General features: G+C 46.3%; 1 protein-coding gene across 1 annotated transcript; it reads right to left on the bottom strand.

Annotated features, from left to right (window-relative positions):
* LYAR (Ly1 antibody reactive) lies at positions 1,662–20,258 on the bottom strand. Its single transcript, XM_005681896.3, has 9 exons — positions 20,117–20,258; positions 12,847–13,030; positions 11,428–11,542; positions 10,474–10,581; positions 10,266–10,349; positions 6,075–6,486; positions 5,635–5,721; positions 2,506–2,591; positions 1,662–1,979 (listed from the first exon to the last, which is right to left on the bottom strand). The coding sequence occupies exons 2-9, from the start codon at positions 12,966–12,968 to the stop codon at positions 1,845–1,847; spliced, it is 1,149 nt and encodes a 382-aa protein (XP_005681953.2). The 5' UTR covers positions 12,969–13,030; positions 20,117–20,258; the 3' UTR covers positions 1,662–1,844.

The following is a 20,316-nucleotide window of genomic DNA, read 5'->3' as shown; positions in this document are numbered from 1 at the left end:
CACCCCGCCCCGCCGAGGCCAGCGTCGCTTGCTTCTGCTCCTTCAGCCCTGAGACAGGAAGACGTCCTGGGCTGGACGCAGGGCTCTGCTTTGCCCCTGTGTCCTGGGTCTTCTCAGGTGGTACTTACTAGTGGTGAAGAACCTGCCTGCCAATGCAGAAGATGTGAGAAATGCGGGTTCAGTCCCTGGGTTGGCAACATCCCCTGGAAAAGGGTATGGCAACCCACTCCAGTATTCTTGCCTGAAGGATCCCATGGACAGAGGAGCCTGGTGGGCTACAGTCCAAAGGTTTGCAAACAGTCAGACACGACTGAAGCGACTTAGCACACCTGCACGTGTTCTGGGTCAAGCTTCACTTTCCCACTTTTTCCCCTTTACTTCCAAAACGTCTAAAGCCGCTCATGGCTCAGAAGTTGTTCTTGCTAACAGTAGTTGGCAACCACCGAACGGATGCCTCTGGCCTCCGGGTACAGTGCTGTCAGCATTTCACAAATCAGTTCCTTCAATCGCAACCAGAGAACACCCTTTACTGTCTGACTGTCTGGATGAAAAGAGTGAGGCTCAAAGAGGTTAACAATGAAGGGACCAAGCCAGGGCCTGACTCCAGGCCTGATTCCCAAGAGTCTGCCTTCCTCTGGACACAGTGCCCCTGCATCCAGCCGTGACACAGCAGCTCGTCCCCAATCAGACCAGAACATGGGGAGGGTCCAGGGTAGGTAAGCGGGCCTATCTGAGACTTAGAGGCCCACAGCCTATCTCCATCCGCCCAGCTGCCCTTCCTCCTGTTAATCCCCCCTGGCCTAATCCTTCCAACACTTGTTCCATGTTCCACTCTTGCTTTCACCTCTAGCAAGAGGTATTAAGGATGATAGTTAATACCAGTAAAAGGGGTGATTCTTTTCTTTTAAATTTTATTCAATTTTTTTTTAAGTTTTTTTTTTTCACGTGGCTGTGCCGGGTTTTAGTTGCGGCATGCACGATCTTCGATCTTCGTTGCAGTGTGGGAATGTGGGATCTGGTTCCCTCCATGGATGGAGCCCAGCTCACCTGCATTGGGAGCGCAGGGTCTCAGCCACTGGACTACCAAGGAAGTCCCAAAGGAGTGATTCTCACCACACATACCAGCTGTTGAGGGACTCATGGGCAAAACCTACCCAGGTATCAGAAAGTGGCCTGGCTCTCCTCCTGCACAGTGAACTAGGACTGAGACCAATCTAACCAGGGCACTGAAATGGTAAGACAGCTAAACAATGCATTAGCTGTATTGTTAATATGGCTGGTTCCCTATACTTGGTCACAGGCCACACCCCCCAAATCCAGCCACCAACCAATCTGTCTTTGACTGAAGATGAACTGGGTCAGTGGATGGGCCAGACTTACACAGGAACCCCCAGTGAAGAGCAGAACTCCTGGCTGGGCAAGGGTTATTACACAGAAAGGACTGTTTTCCCCGCTCCTGGGTGAAACACCACAACTCTCACATGCATTTAAGCCACACAAAAAATTAACTCCCGTAAGCCCTCTAAATGTTTAGAAAATGATATGATAAAAACAAATGCTTTCTAGTCTGACCAAGTTATTTTTTGACTTCTCACATTTGGTACTATTTCCCATACGAGAGTATTTTAAGTACAGTAATTTTCGCTGCTACAGAATTAGAACTTGGGATAAGAATATATTTTATTTTGTCATAGAAGTTCTACCAAAATATACTTTTTTCTTAACTTAAAAATACGGCTTTGGAAGGCAAAATTCGAGTTGTTACAATTCATTACATGTTTTACAAACAACTATGAAAGGAAAGAGATCAACAGAATGGACTCAATTGTTAAATATAAAAATGTTCATTTTAAAAGCTTGACCTTGTCCTTCAATAACTTCAGGGTGGGGTTCTTGCTGATTTTCTTGTTGAAGATGACCAGGAGTTCCTCTTCAGATTTGTGATGTTCATTCGTCACCGCATAATACTGAGCTAAAACCTTCACAAAGAAAAAGAGTGGTCAAATACGTATTTGTCCTGAAAATTTACCCTCTGTGTTAGTTCTCTGGCCCCCAGCACAGCAGACAGTGACAAATGAAAGAACCCAGGTGCTGGTTACACGGGGGTGTCCTGCTTGTGGCAATTCACACAGCTGCACACGTGTGACACTTGGCCGCCTGTGTCAGACACTAGTTAAAAAAAAATTACAAAGAGGGAAGAAAACACTGTCCTGGAATAATCAAAAGACAGTAACATATCTAGAGCAGTGATTTTCAGATTTAACACTGACGCTGCTCCGGCTGAGGAGATGTGGATTGGGGTGACTCCATTCCCACCCGCACCCTTAAGGGCTAAAAAGGAGAAGCTTGAATGTCACTGAGACATACACACACCTTTGTTTACAGTGTGTACACACACACAAGTTTACAGTGTTTCAGATGTAGAAAAACAGAACAACACTATACATTTAAAAATAAAGAACTGATTCTCCCCAGCATTATATACCTGATTCACACCCTTCATACCTTTTTCCTTAGCTTCTTGATTGTTATTTCGTTGTCTGGGGCCTGTTTCAGAACTGCTTTAATAGTTCCCTTCCAGTTGAATTTACCTACAATATGGAAAATAATATGTAAAATACTGTTTCATGGTACTACCAAAAGGGTTAAGAAACAACAGCTGTGCGTGAGAGATCCAGTCTCCCTACACCCCAGTCAACATTTGGTAGTGGTACGACGTTTGTAGAGCAAGTTTTTGGCCTCGATGAGGCCTCATTTCTGCACCACCTGTTTGCTACACAGGAAATGAATAGGGCCAGAATGAACAGGATGCCACAGCTCTGTGTAGCAGGCACCTGACCTGTCCAATCACAGTGGCCGAGAGGCACTGACTATCGCCTACAATACTCATTCTTGGAGTAAGCAGAAAAACTAAGTGTCATTAAATACCACCATCCTACAAGTTCCTGTAGAAAGACATGAGTTATGTCTAATAAACTCAAGATTTACTAAGGATCTGCTGAGATCAAGGGGCTGTCTAAACACAGTAAGCAAAGCAAAGATTGTCAGTAGGCTACGACTCATCTAGGGAACCTTTGCTTCTGGGAAGATGAAGACGAGTATACAGAAGGTACATAGTTCTGATGAAAGAAATCAAAGATTTAAATCAACAGACATGCCATGTTCATGGCTTGGAAGACAACACAGTAAATAAAGTGATCAATTCTCCCCAAATTGATCCAATTCCTCTATCATCACAGCAAGACCTTTTATAGATGTAGGCAAGATTATTATAAATCTTCTAATTTTGCAAAAGAATAAAGTGAGAATAAGCCTACCCCTTTTCAAGACTCTGGATATACCTACTCTAGTCAAGAGTGTGTGGTGGATGGACGGACACACACAATGAGAGAGAACCCAGAATAGACCCACACCGATACTGGAGAAAGGCCCTTCACTAAGAGAAGAGACAGCCTTTTTAAATGGTGTGGACCAACCAGACACTGATGAGCAAAGAAATAAACCTTCAACCAAGTTTCATATCTCATAAAAATTAACTCAAAATGGATCATGGACTTGAGTGTTAAATATGCAACTATAAGACCTTTAAGAAAAAAAAAAACAGAAGAAAAAAGAAAAAAACCTCCATGGATTTAAGGCTGGCAAAGAGTTCTTAGATGACTTTAGAAGTATTATCTCTTAAAGGAAAAACTGACAAATGAGGCTTCATCAAGACCAAAAACTTGATCTACAAACGCAGCACCACCAGCAAATGCTGACCAGGGTGCGGGGAGACTGGATCTCTCACACGCTGCTGCTGGTGGGAATCCAGCATGGTGCAGCTACTCTTGAAAAACCTGCTTCTTAAAACACCAAACATGCAAGTAATGTGCCACACAGCTGCCGCACCTGCTGAACACTTCTTCCAGAAAACACGACACAGGAAAACCTCTACATGAGGGCTTACAGCCACTTTATTCATCAGGACCACGAACCGGAAATAACCCAGCTGTCCGTTAACAGGTGACAGATAACCAAGCCGTGGGACACTCACCCCACAGACCACTGCTCATAGTGCAGAGGAATGGACTGCTGAGATGTGCAGCAACCTGGATGAATCTCCCTAGAATAAGGCTGGGTGAAAAGGGCCAGTCTCAAAAGGTTACACAGTGTGAAGTCAAAGTCGCTCAGCTGTGCCCGACTCTTTGCAACCTGATGGACTATACGGTCCATGGAATTCTCCAGGCCAAAATACTGGAGTGGGTAGCCTTTCCCTTCTCCATGGGATCTTCCCAACCCAGGGATGGAACTGGGGTCTCATGCATTGCAGGCGGATTCGTTACCAACTGAGCTATCAGGGAAGCCCATTACACAGTAAATGATGCCATTTATGTCACATTCGGAAATGACACAATTCCAAAATGGAGAGGAAAACGGAGAGGTACATGGAAGTAAGGGATAGGCTGACCTCTGGGGTAGAGGGGGCGAGAGGAGAGTGGGCGTGGCTATAAGAGGGCAGTGGGAGCATTCCCTTCGGGGACAGGAATGTTTGTCTAATTTCTCTTGACTGTTTAAGGTCAACACCCAGGGAAGTTTTGTCCTATGGATGTGGGAGGTCTCAGCCTCAGAGGAAACTGGGTAAGGCCACAGAAGGATCCTTGAAGTCTAATTATTTCTTAAAAATGCACGTGAATCTACAGTTATCTCTGAACTAAAAAAAGAAACTTCACATGTACAAAATTATAAGCTAAGAAATCTAACTACACTTGGGCAGTTACTGAACTTCCATGAATAAAATCTCAAATCCCATCTGGGCGCTCGGGCCTGTTCTTAGTGGCAGCCCTGGGGAGTGTTCCCGGTCTGAGCAGTGGGAACAGCTCTGTGGAGAAGACAGTATTTAACAGGAGCTCTGGACTTCCCAGGTGGCTCAGCTGGTAAAGAATCGGCCTGCGATGTGGGAGACCTGGGTTCGATCCCTGAGTAAGATCCCCTGGAGAAGGGAAAGGCTACCCACTCCAGTATTCCTGGGTTTCACTTATGGCTCGACTGATAAAGAATTTGCCTGCAATGTGGGAGACCTGGGTTCAGTCTCTGGGTTGGGAAGATCCCCTGGAGAAGGGAAAGGCTACCCACTCCAGTATTCTGGCCTGGAGAATTCCATGGACTGTATAGTCCATGGGGTCGCAAAGAGTCAGACAGGACTGAGCAACTTATACTTTCACTTTGGAGTCTGACAAGTACGCATTCTGGCTGAAAGAGATGGTGGCCTCGGGGCTCCAAGCAAGGGGACATCAGGGACAGACCCAGAGACAGGAGGAGGAGTCAAGCCTGTTCCTGTACCTTGGACCTCAGGGTACATCTATGGGAGTGATGAGAGGCAGGGACAAGAGGCAGGGACAAGAAGGGGCTTACTTTGCTCCAAAGACAATACACGTCTCCAATCTAGACGGCTCTACATTCTATCCTTAAAGCTGGAGAGACCCTTGTGAGACTGACTGAGTGCTCACTATTACTCTGAAGTCACACCTTGAAGTATGGGTTTTGCTCCAGACTCTTTTCCCTGCATCCAGAGGGCACGACCCACCCGACGGGCCCAACCCTCCCCCTTCTCCCCCAACCTAGAGAGGGCAGAGCTGCAAAGCACAGAAGCCATACCTTTAGCAGGAGCCTCATGGTTTTCCGGTTCTCCATCCTCGGAATTTTCTGGGAGCTTAATCTTTTTCTTCTTAGAATCTGCTTCAACTAAGTCATTAGGAAGATTAAAAAAGAAATCACAGATTTCACATTTATAACAGCACCTACTATTTAATGAGAGGCCTACAGGGCCGAGGCCCTAAAAACAAAACACCTATCACCTTGCTCATGCCCCCAGGCACCCCAGCCCCGAGGTTTCTCCTCCAAGGCAGATGACAAAATGGGCAGTTGAGAGGTGGTGTCGCCTGCCCCAGACTAAGCCCAGGCTGGCCTGCTCCCAAACCTTATGCTCTTTGCCGCGAGTGGTTTCAAACAGCAAGGTCTGACACATTTTTATTCATCCCCAACTCACCGCTCAAACATTGTTTAACAAACCCTTGGAGCGTAAGCGAGCCACAAACCTTCCGAGGGCTTGCGCTTCCTTTTCCCTGGACCAGCATCTGCCTGCTCCCCGACCTCAGCGCCTCCATCCACCGCCCCATCCTGGGCGCGCACGGCCTTGCTCTTCTTCCTCTGGCTCTTCGTCCCCGAGGAGCCGTCAGCCGCCTCCTGCTCAGCCTCCTGTGCCGCTTTGCGCTTTTTAGGCTTCTGACTCTTTGCGTTCTCCTGGTGGTTTTCTAGTCTTAGTTCTTTCTTTTCTTTTTTCCTATTCTTCTGCCGTTCTGCCTTCCTTTCTCTCTTATTCTTCTTGGCCTCTGCTGGCTCTTCCGCGCTGCTGTTTGCTTTGGAGGGCGGGACCTCGGTGTTGTTCTCTGCACATGGCTTGGTCACTGGCTCTGGTGGCTGCTGATCTGGCCCCTTACCGACGGGTTCCTTATTATTAAGCAAAACCAAGACACACTCATTCCAAACACATATCATTGTGTGTATCTACTGAATAAATTCCTCTAAGGAAACTATTACTTACCATTTTATAACTGTGACCCTCACCCCAGCCCCACAGCTCACATGGAGCAGTTAATACACAAAATGAGAAAAACTACCCCCAGCCCACATTCCTCTCTGCCTTTAACAGATATTTTCATTCCACTGGAAAAATGAAGGATCTGTATGTCACGGAAAAGTCAGACCTTTAATTCTGGCTCACTAGCCACCTGTTAGGTAGAAGGCAGGCATGTAGGTGTGGCAGAAACCACCAGATTTATGCATCCGCAGGCCTGGGTTCAAGTTCCAGCTCTATTCACTAGCCAGGTGACTCAGAGCAAGTATTTATCAGCTCCAAACCTATTTCCTCATCTATTAAAAAAACCTACCTAATACAGTTTGAAAGAAAGTGAAAGTGAAGTCGCTCAGTCGTGTCTGACACTTTGCGACCCTGTGGACTGTAGCCTACCAGGCTCCGTCCATGGGATTTTCCAGGCAAGAATACTGGAGTGGGTTACCATTTCCTACTCTAGGGGATCTTCCCGACCCAGGGATCAAAGCCAGGACTCCCGCATTGGAGGCAGACACTTTAACCTCTAAGCCACCAGGGAAGTTTATGTACAAATAAAATGAGAAAAGCTAAGCTTGAGAAAGCAGCTGGATGTACAGGAAGAGTTTTGTAAACTCCTGAGTACTAGACAGAGGTGCCCTTATCACCATCACTGTCCAGATGGATGGCTACCGAGAGGAATGTCAGGGAGGGACACCTGGGCGGAATGTCAAGAATGGTAAGTAAGGAACCATGGAAACACGTGCTGGAATAAGACAAACTTCCTATTTACTGCACCACCTGACTCAAAATGAGTGACTTCAGCACAGCCAGCCCCACTGCCTGCTATACTCTCACTATAAATATGGTGTGGCCTCCATGCCTGCCCCTTCCCAAGAGAGAACGTGGAGCAATTCACTGAACTGCTCGGTGAGCCCTGATGCGTCTGCAGCTCCGGGGCCGCTGCAGGTGTCCTGCAAACCCCGAGACTCACAGTCAAGCTCCATCTCTTAAGTAACTGGCCAGGTGGCAGTCCTCCTCCTTTCAGAGGCGAGGTCACAAAGAGACCAAATGGAGGAGGACTGGCTTTCACTCCTGTACAAGCACTCTGCTGAGTTCACAAAGCCTGTAAGACCCAGTCGTAGGCTCAAAGAGTAGTATTTAGGGTATTGAGACTAAACTAAACAACTGGAGTTTTTTCAGTAAGAATTCAGAGATCAAATCATCCAGGCACATGCGGGGGAGGCAGGCGATGAGTTCAGAAAGGACTCAGGAGGAAGGGGGACCAGGACACCACGCCCTGTCCTACAAGTTCCATCCTATGGTACAGTGAGCATCAACCCACCAGGGTCTGAGCGCCGCAGCCCCAGGCCTGCCCCCTTCAGCCCAGTCTCCGGCTGCTGCCCTGCCTCCACTTCCTAACCAAGTCCGCCCCCTGCATGCACCCCAGCTTCTGGGAGAGAGGGGAGACAGGAGGGAAGGAAGGAAGGAGGGAGGGAGACACACACTCACCCACCCAGCAGCCCCTCAATCAATGAGTGAACAAACTCACTCCCCATCAGCTTCCTACTTCGTTCCAGACTCTCCTCCAATGTGGTCTCCTCAGACACGATTTCACTGCCTCTGTCTTGACAGCAAGACGCTCCCCTCCTTCCCTCTCTGCCCTGTCTTCTGCCTCCCATTTCTTCCTGGCCTGTGTCACCACCCGACATCACAGCATCAGCTCTTAGAGCAGGTGTCGGTCTCTCCTGCCAGAATACAGCTCTGGAGGGAGGGACCCAGGTCCAAGGAAGGCTGGGTCCACAGTGACCAGGAGCGCTATGCACTGGGGCAGTGAGTGTTTCACCTGAGAAGGATACAAAGCCTCCAGCCCAGCACCCCCAGAGCCTTGGCACCATCTCCACCTCCGACTCCAGGCACATGCCAGGACGTTCACAGACCAAAAGCAATGACAAGCTACATTTTGCAGAGCTCAGAGTTTACCACAAGCTGCCTACTGGTTATCTTATTTAATTCTTATATATTCACAGCTTCAAAAATGAAATTGGAAAACTCTATTTTTTGGACTCTGCAGTTAAGCTAAATAACCACAAACTTTTATGACTGTTAATTAAAATAATGGAAGTGATAATGAAAGTCACTCAGTCTTGTCTGACCCTTTGCAACCCCATGGACTATACAGTCTGTAGAATTCTCCAGGCCAGAATACTGGAGTGGGTAATCTTTCCCTTCTCCAGGGGATCTTCCCAACTTAGGGATCGAAACCAGGTCTCCTGCATTGCAGACAGATTCTTTACCAGCTGAGCCACAAGGGAAGCCCCAAATAATGGAAATAACCTTTAAAAAAACAGGTGTCACACAAGTGCCAATTGAATGATTGGTTATAAGGTTTCAAGGGCCAATTTGTGTGTTTAGAGATAAATGCTAGATGCATGCCAAGAGAAAGTTTCATTTTTATCCCAATTTGTGGTCAAAACCATTCTCTCTGCATAAAGCACATCAACTGCTGACAACTGTGAGGAGAATAAAAGACCAGTTGGACCCCACTGTTGTTCTGAAATACTAATAATGTCTTCAGATGGGATATAAGCCCCAAGTAGGGGCAAAGTGCAACTGAGTTAATGAGAAAAAATGTTGAACAACGGAAGCAAGGACATGCCTACAAGATGTCACACTACAACTTTCTGCAGCTGTATTCCACATCTGGGGCCTCGTGGATCAAAACATCTCGGAAGGTGGTCTACTGATGTGCTCCAAGCAATCCCTCTGGCCACCGGAAGGAAGAAGACCAGCACCGACCAAGCGCCCACGCCCTGCTGGGCACGAGCTGGGAGGCTTGTACTCCCTCATCTGCTTTAGTACTAGGACACATCCCCTCACCCCACACCTACCAGAATACCTGGTCACCCTCTCTCGTCCTCACCCTGTTTATTTTTCCCTCCTGCCACTATCACCCTCCTGAGATGTTTTTCTGTTTTTTGTTCAGGGCCTGACACGTATTGGGCACAGTAAGTACTGGGTCTTTTGTGTTGTTGCTTAGTCGCTAAGTCACGTCCAACTCTTTTGTGACGCCATGGACTGTGTAGCCCACCAGGCTCCTCTGTCCATGGGATTTCCCAGGCAATAATACTGGCGTGGATTGCCATGCCCTCCTCCAGGGGATCTTCCCAATCCAGGGATGAAACACAGGTCTCCCGCACCGCAGGCAGATTCTTTCCACTGAGCCATCTGGGAGGCCCCTACTTAGTCTAACAATCCACCTCTATTTAAGACAAGGAAACAAAGGCTCAGAGAGGTTAAATAAAATGTCCGAGAGCAAACGCCTGGCGAACAGCAAAGCAAGGATTCAAATTGGGTCTGTCAGAAACCCAAAGCACCTGTTCTTTTCCAATCATCCCACTACTTGGTGTCTAAGCCGATCAAGTCTAGTCAGCTGGTACTGCTATCACACATCGGGATTGTTTGATATTGTTATCAAACATCGGGATTAAACACCTTTCTCTGCACAATAAGGAAATCTTCTCTGCAGTGTACTCAGTGTACTCCTTCCCATTAATGAAGGCACAAAGAGGCTTTCTGAAAAAGAAGGCTGTCTTGACCTCCAAAAATAAGACATTCCCATTTCATTTTTACTAACCACTTCTGCCACACTGCAAGTCTAGAGTGAGATCAGACTTACATTGCTGGAAGCTTCGGAAAAGATATTCCACACCTGCTCCAGGATAGATTCATTATGAACTTTTAAACTGTTCTTCATCCAATTCTGAATGGGTGAAAAAGAAAAAAGAAAAAAAAACCCACTTATCCCATATGCTGACAGGCACACAGAAGCTGTCACTGAAGTGCCCATATCCCCTCCATTCAGGGAAGTCCAGTCAAATACATACCTGAAATTTTGCCCTTTTCCTGGGAACGTTGTCAAAACCACTAATTTGCTCTAACAGTTCCCTCACTTTGGGGCTGACACTGGGTCTTTTTATTAATTCATGAATTTTCTACAGAGAAGGAAGATAAAAGCAATAAACAATCGACAGATGAGTTTCATGAAAGCCAAACTACTGGGTTCACACCTCAAGTCCAGATTCTGGGTTAATGCCTATGTTTACAGATTCAACAGAGTGCTCAAAGTCCAGAGCAATTTATTGTTGCCGTTCAGTTGCTAAGTCATGTCTGAATTTTTGCAACCCCATGGACTACAGCCCGCCAGGCTTTCCTCTCCTTCACTGTCTCCCCAAGACTAAGGCAAGAAATAAAAGGCATCCACACTGGAAAGAAAGAAGTAAAATGATCTCTGTTCCCAGATAACATGGTCTTCTTACAGGTCAAAAACCCAAAAGATTGCACAGAAAGAATCTTTAGGACTAATTAAGTTCAGCAGTTGCAGTATACAAAAATCAACACTCAGAAATCAAGCTGCATTTCCCTACACTAACAAAGAACAAATTGGAGAGGAAATTAATAAACAATTCAACTTATAATACTATCAAAAAGAATAAAATACTTAGGAATAAACTTAACCAACTGACGAGGTAAACTACATATATACTGACAACTACAAAACACTGCTGAGAGAAATTAAAGAAGATACAAGGAAACGGAAAGACGTCCCATGTCCAAGAACTGAAGACAATATTAAGATGTCAGTACTACTTAGAGAGAGCTACAGGTTCAGATGTAACCTCTATCAAAAGATGAAACAGTTCTGGAGATGGATGATGGTGATGGTCGTACAACCCTGTGAATGTACTTGGTTGCATAAGATGCATGAATTCTTGGCTATCTAGGTTTCCCAAGAAAGCAGGTGACAGATGAAGCTCCTTGGTGAATCAGGAAGACCTTACCTGAATCCAAGCCTGCTGTTTAATATCGCCTTTGTGGGTTTTACCTTCGTACCCTTTGCCACCGTACTTCTGATCTTCACTTATGCATTTCACATGGTTTTTATAGTCATCACCCCTTAAAGTGAGAAAGTTCCACCGTTACAATGATCCCCAAATCGGAGTCTCTGTGCAAAGCAAGCATGCAGGGCACACTTACTTTCCCATCTGTGCTCTGCACGGCCACCCCATCCCTTTCACTTACTACGCTGATAACCTCCTCGTTCCTCCCAACTGTTCAAATCCCATCACCAAACTTTCCACCCATTTTTATATACAAATGTCTTAAAATCATATTGATAGGCACTATTTTTTTTTAAGTCATAAGCAAATAGTCATAAAAAAAAAAAAGAATTCTCTGCAACAGGGGGGCTTTATCTTAAGTTACAAAGCCTGTAGGGTTTCCTGGTAATATATAGCGAACAATCACTAATCAGCTATAGACTAAGTTAAAAGGTGGTATAAAATGGTAGTATCAGGTCATGACAAAGTTCTGGATCTTGGGAGTCTTGGGAAAAAAGTACACTCGATTCTGTCTTATATGATCCTTTGAAGCTCTACAGGGTCCTCGGGGAAACACTGGGAAGAGGTCAGGGGCAGTCCCTTAAGGAGTAACAGCCCAATCTTCACCTGTTTCTGTATATCCTTCCTCCTAGGATTAGGTATGAACAAAGACTTTATCAGTTTCCAAACTTTTTTTTTTAACCACTGCTTTAGAATGAAATTAAAAGGGACTGTTTGCAAATATCCCTCAAATGCCACAGAGGCCAGTAGGGCCCATGTGCCAAAAGCTGAACCCTCTGAAGCTGAAGGCAGTCAGTGCAGGAATGAGATTAGCCAACTGCAGACGACTCTCCCTGAGAAACACTGGATGGGCAGGACCCACCCTGCCCCCTCCCCTCAGTCCTCACCTCTCCAGAGACCCCTTCACTGGAAGCACCTGCCACACTCGGGGCCAGGAGCTTCACTCCCTCCATCACCTCTGATTTTCTGGGGGAGGACCAGGTCTCTTCTCCCAGGCATCTCCACTGTGAATGAATAACTTCATTTTCTGGTCTGTAAATCCATCGCTTCCCTGTGATCAGCACACCACACCCAGAAACCCTACTCTGCATGGTCACCTCCCTGGCTCCAGTAATGGTGCCAAGGACAGGTCAGCAAGTGCCACGGACTCATCAGATTATGACCAAACCCGCAACTCCCTTCTTTCTGAGTCTTCCCTTTGCATCACCTTTAAAGAGCAAATGGTCCTGGCAGGCTCTACATTTTTTTCTTAATTTTCTTTCCTCAAATTTGCCTCTTGCTCTTTTTTTTTTAATGCTTTGTGGAACCAACGATCCCATCACTGGTTTGGACATTTCATACAGATCCACATGGACTTACCAGAAGTCTTTGCCGCAGTCGATGCAGGAAAGACATTCGCAGTTTCGGCAAAGAGCCACGTGCTTTTCCACTTGTACCTTCTTCACTGATTCACCACATGCATTGCATGTAAAAAATACCATTTTTAGCTAAATGATTAAATAGTTTGTTTTTTTTTTACCCAAGATGGGTTTTAAGCCCTGTCCTAAAAAAAAATTAAAAAGGAAAAAAAGATAATTAATATTGTAATGTGAAACTTCTTTTCCAAATATATGACTCAGACAGCTAACTCTTCACATGAAAATAACACAACAGAATCAAAGCTGATTCGTAATCTACATTAACCTTTACCATCACCTAAGTAAAACTATTCAACAATATTAACACAGCTAAAACTGGTTGAGTGTGTGCTCACCACGCGCTGGGCTTTATTCTAAAAGCTTTACGTGTATGGACTTCATTAACCCTCACGGCAACCCTATGAGGGAAGGACTATCGTTGTTCACAATTTACACTTGGTATCGGGACTCAGACTAAGGAAACTGTCCAAAGTCACGCAGTAGCAGAACCAGGATTTAAACTTGGCAGGCTGGCTCTAGAGATGAAGTTTGGGGACATCATGTGCAATATCCTACTTTTCCAAAAACTTTAAGTGCACACATGCAGTCTCTTTCTCTCTACTGCCTCTAGGTGAGCACTTAAAAGTACTCCGAGTCCCCAAATACAATAAGAACACAGCCAAAGGGGAATCACGGAAAGTTTAGAGAGTGGAGAAGAGGCCTAAAAATCATTCCTATAAGCACAAACAGCACTCATACGGGCATAACCATGTATCCACAGGTGTTAAAAATGCAGATGTGCACCTCAGTTTCAGTGGATGGGAGCAGGCGTGGTCCCCTGTTGGATCAATCAGAAACCACAGAACCCGTCCAGGTGTCCCAATGCTGGGTGCGCAACTACTGGAGTGGGCTCCCAAACCCAGGCATCTGGAGCACTGCCCCAAGTTCATGGAGGTGCTACTGCCCTCAACAAAACACAAATTCATTTACAAGTGTGTCAGAAATCACTGTAACTTTCGAAGATTCAGTTCAGTTGCTCAGTTGTGTCCGACTCTGCAACCCCACGGACTGCAGTACATCAGGCTTCCCTGTCCATCACCAACTCTTGGAGCTTGCTCAAACTCATGTCCATCGAGTAGGTGATACCATCTAATCATCTCATTCTCTGTCACCCCCTTCTGCTCCCGCCTTCAATCTTTCCCAGCATCAAGGTCTTTTTCTATAAGTCAGTTCTTCACATCAGGTGGCCAAAGGATTGGAGCTTCAGCATCAATCCTTCCAATGAATATTCAGGAGTGATTTCCTTTAGGATTGACTGGTTTGATCTCTCTGCAGTCCAAGAGACTCTCAAGAGTCTTCTTCAACACCACAGTTCAAAAGCATCAGTTCTTCAGCACTCAGCTTTCTTTATAGTCCAACTCTCACATCCATACATGACGACTGGAAAAACCATAGCTTTGACTAGAAGGACCTTTGTTAGCAAAGTAATGTCTCTGCTTTTTAATATGCTGTCTAGGTTGGTCATAGCTTTTCTTTCAAAGAGCAAGCATCTTTTAATTTCATGGCTGCAGTCACCATCGGCAGAGATTTTGGAGCCAAGAAAAAAGTCTGTCACTGTTTCCACTATTTTCCCATCTATTTGCCATGAAGTGATGGGATTCAATGCCATGACCTTAGTTTTTTGAATGTTGAACTTTAAGCCAGCCTTTTCACTTTCCTGTTTCACGTTCATCAAGAGGCTCTTCAGTTCCTCTTCAGTTTCTGCCATAAGGATGGTGTCAGCTGCATATCTGAGATTATTGATATTTCTCCCAGCAATCTTGATTCCAGCTTGTGCTTCATCCAGCGCACCATTTTGCATGATGTACTCTGCATATAAGTTAAATAAGCAGGGTGACAATATACAGCCTCGACATACTACCTTCCCAATTTAGAACCAGTCCATTGTTCCATGTCTGGTTTTAACTGTTGCTTCCTGACCTGCATATAGGTTTCTCAAGAGGCAGGTCAGGTGGTCTGGTACTCCCATCTCTTTAAGAATTTTCCAGTTTGATGTGATCCACACAGTCAAAGACTTTGGCATAGTCAATAAAGCAAAAGTAGATGTTTTTCTGGAACTCTCTTGCTTTTTCAATGATCCAAAGGATGTGGGCAATTTGATCTCTGGTTCCTCTGCCTTTTCTAAATCCAGCTGGAACATTTGGAAGTTCTCAGTTCACATATTGTCGAAGATGTGTTTGGAGAATTTTGCGCATTGCTTTACTGGCATGTGAGATGAGTAGAATTGTGCAGCAGTTTGAACATTCTTTGGCATTGCCTTTCTTTCGGATTGGAATAAAAACTGACTTTTCCTAGTCCCGTAGCCACTGCTGAGTTTTCCAAATTTGCTGGCAATTGAGTACAGCACTTTCATAGCATCATCTTTTAGCATTTGAAATAGCTCAGCTGGAATTCCATCACCTCCATTAGCTTTGTTCTTAGTGATGCTTCCTAAGGCCCACTTGACTTCACATTCCAGGATGTCTGGTTCTAGGTGAGTGATCACACCATAGTGGCTATCTGGGTCATTAAGATCTTGATTTTTTTAATCACTAGATTGTCATTTTACATTATAAATAAGTTTTAGAGCAAAAATACTGAGAATAAATGTTTAACCCAGCATGTTCTTTCTCATCATGAAGGTAAGGGTCAAGTACACTGTTCAGGTTAAGACTTCATCTAAGACTCCTCTGGCACAAATGAGAGACTACTCCTGGTTCACGGAAAATTCTCATGCACGAGATCACCATCTCTCCTGTGCTCCCACCTTCTGAGTCACTGCTAGAGAGGACAAACCTAAGAAAGGAGCAGGGCTATTCCCCTCCATTCAGCCTCAAATGAAAATGTACATCCTGGCTGCAACTCCAGGGTTTACAGAAGCTCAGCTGGTCTCTCTTGGAGGTCTCTTGCCCTGCAGTTTGATTAATGTGCTTATAAAACGTGGGGCCCTGACCCAGAGACCCCCTTCTTCAGCTCTCCATCAGGGTTACATGGGGTCAGTTACAGCCGAGCAGCAAATCCAAAGGAAAGAAAACCTGACTGTTCTGGGATGTGCACCAACCAAGAGCATCTTCTCACCTGGTTACAGTGAAAGATGTATGAAACAGTCACAGGTCTGGGGGAGCTGGTCTCACATGGACTGTGACCCACTCCCCCAAAGCCAGCATTCTGCTCTCAGCAGAAGGATGACCAGGTTTCTGGCAGGCAACAAAAGCAGCCGGGCTTCCCTGGTGGCTCAGTGGTAAAGAATCCGCCTGCAAAGCAGCTTCGGTCCCTGGGTCAAGAAGATGCCCTGAAGAAGGAAATGGCTAACCCACTCCAGTATTCTTACCTGGAGAATTCCATGGACAGAGAAGCCTGTCGGGGTACAGTCCATGGAGTTGCAAAAGAGTTGGCAGCCTACTGAACGCACATGCATACAAGGGCACTTTGGTCTCAAAACGAGAGTAAACCATAGTCAGCGAGAGATGGACTGCCCCCTTACACACAGGGGGAAGCAGCTGGGACAAACTCAATTACCTGCTGACAATGTTGAAAGTACTTTCACAGTGAGATTCGACCACGAAAAGAATAACCCCCTCAAACTGCAGCTATGGCCTACAGCTTTCCAACCTTTATTTTTGAGGTCTATTCTGTATCTTGTTTGAGGCAGAGAGGGGAGGAAGGCTTTGCCAAGCTTTGAGATCCAGTTGAGAGATGCAGCCTGTCATGGAAGGTCAGTAATTAAAAGGCCTGAGAAGGACGGCTAGAGACAAAATTTCTCTACTGAATGAAGCCAGTGATGTTGACAAAAAATGGTGCTCAGCGTACCTGTGCAAAACATGTCTTCTCTCTAGTGATTAGACACACACAGCGTAAACATCAATTCAGGAAACAATTAGATTTTGGTCACATGTAGATTGGAAAGATACCTCTCCAATCGTTTTCATTTGGTCTTTTGTGGCATATGTTCACATTCAGAAATCTGTTGGGATTTTTTTCAAAGATAGAATGGGTAGCTTGCACAGTAAGCTGGAACTCATTCTCCTAGGGCCTTCCTCTGGAGTTTTAGAGCCACAGCTGCATACTGAGCCTTGATCTACACCGGGCAGTGTGGCTGCCTGCTTGCTAAGGAGATAAGCTCGGAAAGGAGCTTACCCATCCCTCTTCACCCAGCCCTCCAGGGTAAGATCAAAACCATCCAAACTGCACAGCAGACTCAAGTGTGGCAAATCCTAGTGCAGGTTTGACAATTTCAGAAGTGGACATGTTACAAACTTACAAAAAGACACACCTGTGAAAATGCAGCCTTACTCAATGGTAAAATTTCCTGTGGGCTATTTACTTGCAAATCAGTGATATTTCTCCCAGTCCCCTCCAAACACTGCTTCTTTAAATATGACCCTCAATCTACCCATCTTATCTTCATAAACTCACCCGTCTCTGCTGACTCCCCATCCCCTGGGTGCCTAAACTACCATCCTGTTCCCTGATAACATGAACTCAAATTGGTTCTGGGATTGTGAAGTGAACGTGTAAATCACTCAGTCGTGTCTGACTCTGCGATCCCATAGGCAGTAGCCCGCCAAGCTTCTCTGCCTGTGGAATTCTCCAGGCCAGAATACTGGAGTGGGTTGTCATTCCCTTCTCCAGGGGATCTTCCTGACCAGGGATCCAACCTGGTCTGCATTACAGGCAAATTCTTTCCCATCTGAGTCACCAGGGAAGCTTGTATTTGGAGTGATTTATTTATTTATTTATTCAGTTCAGTTCAGTTGCTCAGTCGTGTCCGACTCTTTGCGACCCCATGAATCACAGCAAGCCAGGCCTCCCTGTTCATCACCAACTCCCGGAGTTCACTCAGACTCACGTCCTTCGAGTCCGTGATGCCATCCAGCCATCTCATCCTCTGTCGTCCCCTTCTCCTCCTGCCCCCAATCCCTCCCAGCATTAGAGTCTTTTCCAATGAGTCAACTCTTTGCATGAGGTGGCCAAAGTACTGGAGTTTTAGCTTTAGCATCATTCCTTCCAAAGAAATCTCAGGGCTGATCTCCTTGCAGTCCAAGGGACTCTCAAGAGCCTTCTCCAACACCACAGTTCAAAAGCATCAATTCTTCGGCGCTCAGCCTTCTTCACAGTCCAACTCTCACATCCATACATAACCACAGGAAAAACCATGGCCTTGACTAGATGGACCTTAGTCAGCAAAGTAATGTCTCTGCTTTTGAATATGCTATCTAGGTTGGTCATAACTTTTCTTCCAAGGAGTAAGCGTCTTCTAATTTCATGGTTGCAATCACCATCTGCAGTGATTTTGGAGCCCAAAAAAATAAAGTCTGACACTGTTTCCACTGTTTCCCCATCTATTTCCCATGAAGTGATGGGACCGGATGCCATGATCTTCGTTTTCCGAATGTTGAGCTTTAAGCCAGCTTTTTCACTCTCCTCTTTCACTTTCATCAAGAGGCTTTTTAGCTCCTCTTCACTTTCTGCCATAAGGGTGGTGTCATCTGCCTATCTGAGGTTATTGATCTTTCTCCCGGCAATCTTGATTCCAGCTTGTGCTTCTTCCAGCCTAGCGTTTCTCATGATGTACTCTGCATAGAAGTTAAATAAGCAGGGTGACAATATACAGCCTTGACGTACTCCTTTTCCTATTTGGAACCAGTCTGTTGTTCCGTGTCCAGTTCTAACTGTTGCTTCCTGACCTGCATACAGATTTCTCAAGAAGCAGGTCAGGTGGTCTGGTATTCCCATGTCTTTCAGAATTTTTCACAGTTTATTGTGATCCACAGAGTCAAAGGCTTTGGCATAGTAAATAAAGCAGAAATAGATGTTTTTCTGGAGCTCTCTTGCTTTTTCCATGATCCAGCGGATGTTGGCAATTTTTTAACCTTCCTCTTTACACATTTTTGTATTGTCTTACTATTCTTAAAAAACAATTCCTTCACAAACATACACACACAGACCTAAATCCCACTGACACCATCACCACCAAAACTGCCCACTTTAAGGGCCAAGCTGTCAACAGCCTCCAGTGAGCCCTGAGACCTGAAGCAAGTCATTGTCCCCTAGGGACTTAAGTACTCCAGGCTGTGAAACAATCCATCAGGCCAACTAGGCTAGCCCCGACCTCCTCCCAAGAGGAAAACTCCAAGAAACCAGGGGCATGGTGAAAGGGACACACTTTACACTGTACACCATGACGCCGAAGCTCCTGACTGTAGGTATATAGTCAGGCAAGATCTCTTCCTTGCTCTGCAAAGACTCTCAAGGAAGGCACATCCATCTCCACTTGACAGATGAGCCAAGGCTCACAGAAGCTGAGCGGTGTCTCTCGAACCCCAAGTTCCAGTCTCACACCCTCCCCACATACTACATCAACAGCAGTGGTTTAAACAGCATCTATTCACTGGTGCAATAACTACCTGTGCAGAAGCCGACACGTCAGGCACTACGTTAGGCACTGGGGAGACTGGGGGTGCTGTGTGTATAAGTCCCAGGTAGGCACTCTGCAAGAACGGTAGGCTTGCAAGCATCAAACCCCACCTCATGCCTCTAACCTCTCCACAAAGGCAGGGGCTGCAGCAAATCCGGACATTGACGGATCATGTACTATGTGCCAAGCCCTGGCTCCTGTAATACTCACAAGAATCCTCTGAGTTCGGTAGGTTCTATTATTATCCTCTTTTGACAGACCAGGCACAAAGGGGTTCAATAACTGTCAGCAAGCTACACGTGCAGTTGGTGGCAAACCTGGATTCACAACGCAGCTACTCCCGGCCCTAAAGCCCCGCGCTCTCAACCACTATGCCCTAAGGGCCTCCTCCTTGGGGATCGAGCTCCCCAAGACTCAAAGAAGGCAAGCGCCTCGTCCCCAACATGCAGCAAGCCTGCACAACGCAGTCCGGTGGGGGAACCAACCAACCATCCCGGCTGGAACCCCCTCTGCAGAGTTCCCGGCACCGACTTTTCCATTTTAAAATCCGGAGGAACTGGTCATTCTAACTCCAGGACTTCTTCCATTTCCCCCAGAGCACGAATGAAACTTGAATGCATTTCTTTCTACCATGCGTTTAAGCCAAAGGAAAGACTCTCTAACGGTGGAAACGCAGGCGACGGCCACAGTGCGCCCACCCTACCCCATTCCAACCCCCGCCCCAGAGCCTGAGCTCCAGCCTCCCAGGTCGGACCTCTGAGCCACCGGCCCTCACCTCTCAGCCAGCGCCCGCCAACGGTTTCAACCCGCCCGGAGAGGAGCACGTGGAATCGCGGCTTCCCGCAAGGCTCAATAACCTGCACCTCCCTCCAGGGCTTCCGCGCGCAGAATTCGCTTCGGAGGCGCCCCGCGACCACACCTCCTGGCGGAAGTGAGGCAACCGGAAGTCAGAGGGCGGGTGCCGCCGGCCCAGTG

This window comes from Capra hircus, chromosome 6 (assembly GCF_001704415.2).
Source record: "Capra hircus breed San Clemente chromosome 6, ASM170441v1, whole genome shotgun sequence".
Classification (NCBI taxonomy): domain Eukaryota; kingdom Metazoa; phylum Chordata; class Mammalia; order Artiodactyla; family Bovidae; genus Capra; species Capra hircus.
This window is presented reverse-complemented; position numbering and strand designations above follow the sequence as displayed.